The sequence below is a fragment of the Rhincodon typus genome, chromosome 2, assembly GCF_021869965.1.
Source record: "Rhincodon typus isolate 14 chromosome 2, sRhiTyp1.1, whole genome shotgun sequence".
Classification (NCBI taxonomy): domain Eukaryota; kingdom Metazoa; phylum Chordata; class Chondrichthyes; order Orectolobiformes; family Rhincodontidae; genus Rhincodon; species Rhincodon typus.
Window position 1 is genome coordinate 120,606,971 of NC_063333.1, and position 4,337 is coordinate 120,611,307.

At 44.8% G+C, this 4,337-nt stretch overlaps 1 protein-coding gene across 4 annotated transcripts in view; it reads right to left on the minus strand.

The window, feature by feature from the left end:
• Positions 1-2,296, minus strand: part of mboat1 (membrane bound O-acyltransferase domain containing 1) — a 92,389-nt gene extending 90,093 nt beyond the window's left edge. For all 4 annotated transcript variants that reach the window (XM_048618057.1, XM_048618069.1, XM_048618062.1 and 1 more), the window contains exon 1: positions 2,086-2,296. In XM_048618057.1, coding sequence (XP_048474014.1) covers positions 2,086-2,175 — 90 coding nt within the window. In that variant the 5' untranslated portion in view covers positions 2,176-2,296. The remainder of the gene's footprint in view (positions 1-2,085) is intronic.
• Positions 2,297-4,337: the final 2,041 nt, after the last annotated feature.

Here is a 4,337-nt window from a genome sequence, read left to right on the forward strand (position 1 = left end):
ATAAATGCCAAAGTTGCATTTGCCTTCCTAACTACTGACTCAACCTGCAAGTTTAGCTTGCGAGAGTCCTGGACTAGAACTCCCAAGTTTCTCTGCACTTCAGACTTCTGAATTTTCTCCCCATTTTCTGAAGAAGGGTCCAGACCCGAAACGTCAGCTTTCCTGCTCTTCTGATGCTGCCTGGCCTGCTGTGTTCATCCAGCTCCACACCTTGTTATCTCAGACTCCACCATCAGCAGTTCCTACCATCTGAGTCCATACCTCTATTCTTTTTACCAAAGTGCATGACCTCACACTTTCCCATGTTGTACTCCACCTGCCACTTCTTTGCCCAGTCTCCTAACCTATCCAAATCCTTCTGCAACCTCCCCACATCCTCAATACTACCTGTCCCTCTATTTACCTTTGTATCATCTACAAATTTAGCCAGAATGCCCTCAGTTCCTTCATCTAGATCATTAATGTATAAAAGTGAAAAGTTGTGACCCCAACACTGACCTTTGTGGAACACCACTTGTCACCGGCTGCCATCCTGAGAAAGACCCTTTTATCCCCACTCTCTGCTTTCTGCCAGACAGCTAATCTTCTAACCATGCTAGTACCTTGCTTCTAACACCATGAGCCCTTACCTTACTCAGCAGCCTCCTGCATGGCACCTTGTCAAAGGCCTTCTTGAAGTCCAGGTAGATAACATCTATTGGCTCTCTTTGGTCTAACCTGTTCATTATTTCCTCAAAGAATTCTAACAGATTTGTCAGGCATGACCTCAGGCTCCTTGATGAAGCCGTGCTGACTTTGCCCTATTTTACTGCATTTCCAAGTATTCAGAAATCTCATCCTTCACAATGGACTCTAAAATCTTACCCACGACTGAGGTTAGGCTAATCAGCCTGTAACTTTCAATCTTTTGCCTGACTCCCTTTTTAAACAGAGTGGTGAATCTATGGAATTCGCTGCCTCAGAAGGCTGTGGAGGCCCAGGTCATTAAGACAGAGATAGATAGGTTCATGTTTAAACACGTTAGCGATTTTCCAGTCCTCTGGGACTCTTGCAGTTCCTCAAAGATCACTACTAACGCCTCCACTATCTCTTCAGCTATCTCCTTACCTCCTAACCTGACTCAATTAAACTGGTCAGTTTACCTGCTTGAAAGTTATCTGAAATTAATAGATTGTCATTGAGATTGGTAACATGTCAGTGAGATTGGTAAAGTGTCACTGAAACTAATAGACTGCCAACGAGAACTAACACCCAAGTTGCTAACTGTACCAACATTTCCTTTTTTGAAAGAAGTTGAGAAGAATGCCCAGTGATGCATGATGCCATCTCCTTAGCCACATTACAGATTAATGTCTGCGAAGCTTTGACACCAAGTTTTGGTTTCCAGTTCCTCATTGTGAGAGGAGAAAGACCACAATTATACTATGCCGTGCTGATCAATAACTCAGAGATGAAAGGTAACACTTTATGGATGCTGTAACATATGGAAATCACCTTTAATTTGTCTGTGCAATGGAGATGGAGCCACTGCCAAAACTCATTGGAAATCCTTAGGAGACTGCAGACCCAGTTAAGAACCCCCTGTTCTACAACATGCTTTGCAGCAAATCGCCAATCATTTCTGGCGGCAGCTCTCAAACCCGCAACTTTTACCACCTAGAAGGATAAGAGCAGCAGACATATGGGAACACCATCAACGTTAAGTACCCTGTGAAGTCTTAAACTATCCTAACTTGGAAAAGTACCGCCACTCCATCGTCATCTTGGACCAAAAACTTCAAATTCCCTCGCTAACAGCATTGAGGGAGTGCCTTAGCCACACAGATCGCTGTGATTCAAGGTCGTAGCTGAACACCTCCTACAAAAGAGCTCAGGATGGGACGAAACCAAACTGCCCTTGCCAACGACGCCCACATCGAATGAATAAATGAAAACATGTCAATCTGGCCACTGTGCCAATCTTACTGTACCCGCCAGTCCCCCGCATGCTGCACCAGATCACGTCAAGAATAACAAATCGAGGTAAGGGAAGGGGCTGGAGAATCAGAACAGATCAGCGCGGTTCCAGAACTTGGCTCTTCTTACCTGGTCCAGTGGCACATTGAAGCGGACACTGAGCGGATGGAACAACCTGGAACCCGTGGTTCGAAATGGAATACTCGGCGGTTCTGCCATTCTACATGATTGTGACACGCTGCCGTTGTAAAGAAGGAACACCGCCGCCTGGAAAGTCTGCTACCGCCAGCTCCTGCCCAGGCGCACTCCCTCGCTGACAACCGCTCGCCTTCCGTTAGCGCGTGCGCGTCAAACCGCACCCATTCCCCGCCCCACCCATCCCCCGAAACAACACCCTCTCGCCATCCTCGCGCTCTAATTGGCTGCCCTAGTGGGGGGAAGGCATCCGTATAGTTTCTGTATTTCTATTGGCTGCTGGAGCTGTCACTCAGTCTCGTCGGTTGAAGGGCGATTTAAAGTTTGGTTTGGGCTCGCGGTCATCAACTTGTCCTTTGGAAAGTGCCTGATGAAAGCGATGAGTCGTGGGTTTACGAGTAGTTTAACTGTGAAATAATACGTGTCTTGGCGACAAGGTCTCTAAGTGAGATGTTTGCTGGCAAAGTATGTTGAAAGAAGCGGTTGCAGAGGGCGTACCAAAGTGAAGTTCCAGGATTGAATGGTTAACATACTGCAGGTTACGTTTGTGCAAAGTGATTGCAGATTGAGTTTGTACAATCATATCTGCATTGTTACCTGTTGTTGTGACCAGTAGTAACCCTGCCAATCCCCAGCTAACTTACTAATTGCATTTTTGGTAAACTTCCAAGAGAGAGTTTCAAGTTCACACCCTTCTTGATCAAATGTAGAATGCTCACGGTGTTAATCATTATGCAAATCAAATATACCTTACACATTTGCCACATAAATCCTTTCGGATTACAAATGTTCCAGGCATAGTAAATCGGAGAAAATCTCACTGCCTGTAAGACGGCCATTGTGATTTAAAAGAAAAGACAGTGTGATTCGCTAAAAATATGTTCAAACGGTTTTCTATCATGTGGATGGTGCTCCCTTAGTCTGATGTTCGAAAGAGGCACCATCTTTGTTCACGAAGTTTTTAAAATTCCCCAACCGCTGACTGCAGCCTGGTGGCATATTTGCCACATACGTGTCACTTATTCCGTGCAATTCATGTTATGTTCTTGCACGCATGACAGAAAGGCATCCTCAGGTTCGGGTTCAGTTAAGCATTCAGCTAGATCAGATCGTTGATAATTTCTATATATAATCGTAATAAGTAAAGCGTAGGTAGACAATCCTTTCACTTCTGAGATCCCCTTCAGACATAAAATAAAATTATACAATTTATGAAGACCCTCAGTAATACAAATTATTTTTCAGCATGTTTATTATTGTTGTTTTACTTTGTATGAAACTTGCTGGTACCCAGCAGCAATTCTGAATCTATAATGTCAGTATGAGGCAGAGTGCAGTAGTTCAGCTTCAGTATTCTTGTTAAAGAATTTAATAATATGTGCAGAAACCAGAAGGATGAAATGTGGCTAATCATGTTAAAATAAATATCTTGCATTATATCAACAACATTATAATAACATTATATCAACTCCAACAACATATTCATATTCCACCAGCAAACACATCTTCCCCTCCATTACCCTGTCAGCATTCCAAAGGAACCATTCTCCCTGCAACACCCTGGTTCAAAACCCTATCACCCCCAAGACTTTATCTCCTTTCTATGGCACCCTACCACGTGTCACACCTCTCCACTACCATGGCCCCAAACATTCTTTTCGGATGAAGCAGTAATTTATTTGTACTTCTTCCGCTGCGGTGACTGCTCAAAATGTGGTCACCTTTATATTGGAAAGATAAACAGAGACTTTGTGCCTGTAGAACATATCTGCTCAGACCGCAAACATGACATAGACCTTCCAGTCACTTGCCATTTTAATTCATTTGCTTGCTGTCTCGCTCACTTTCTATCCCTGTCTGCCACAATGTTGCCGTGAAACTCAACCCAAACTTGAAGAACAGAATCTCATCTTCTGCTCAGGCCACTTTACAGCAGTGGTTCCTAGACTTTTTCCCATCGTGACCCCATTCTGATGCTTAAAGGTTGCCAGGATACCAGACTTGGGAGGGTGGGTGTAAAGGAAATGCCTGTGAAAGTGGTGATAAGATGATACCTGTGAAGGCAGGGTGGATGGATGCCTGTGAGTGCAGTGGGGGGAGGGGGGGAAGGTAGGTATGCCTATGGTGGCGGGGGGGGGGGGGGGGGGGGGAAGGAAGGCATGCCTATGGTGGGAGAAGTAAGTGCC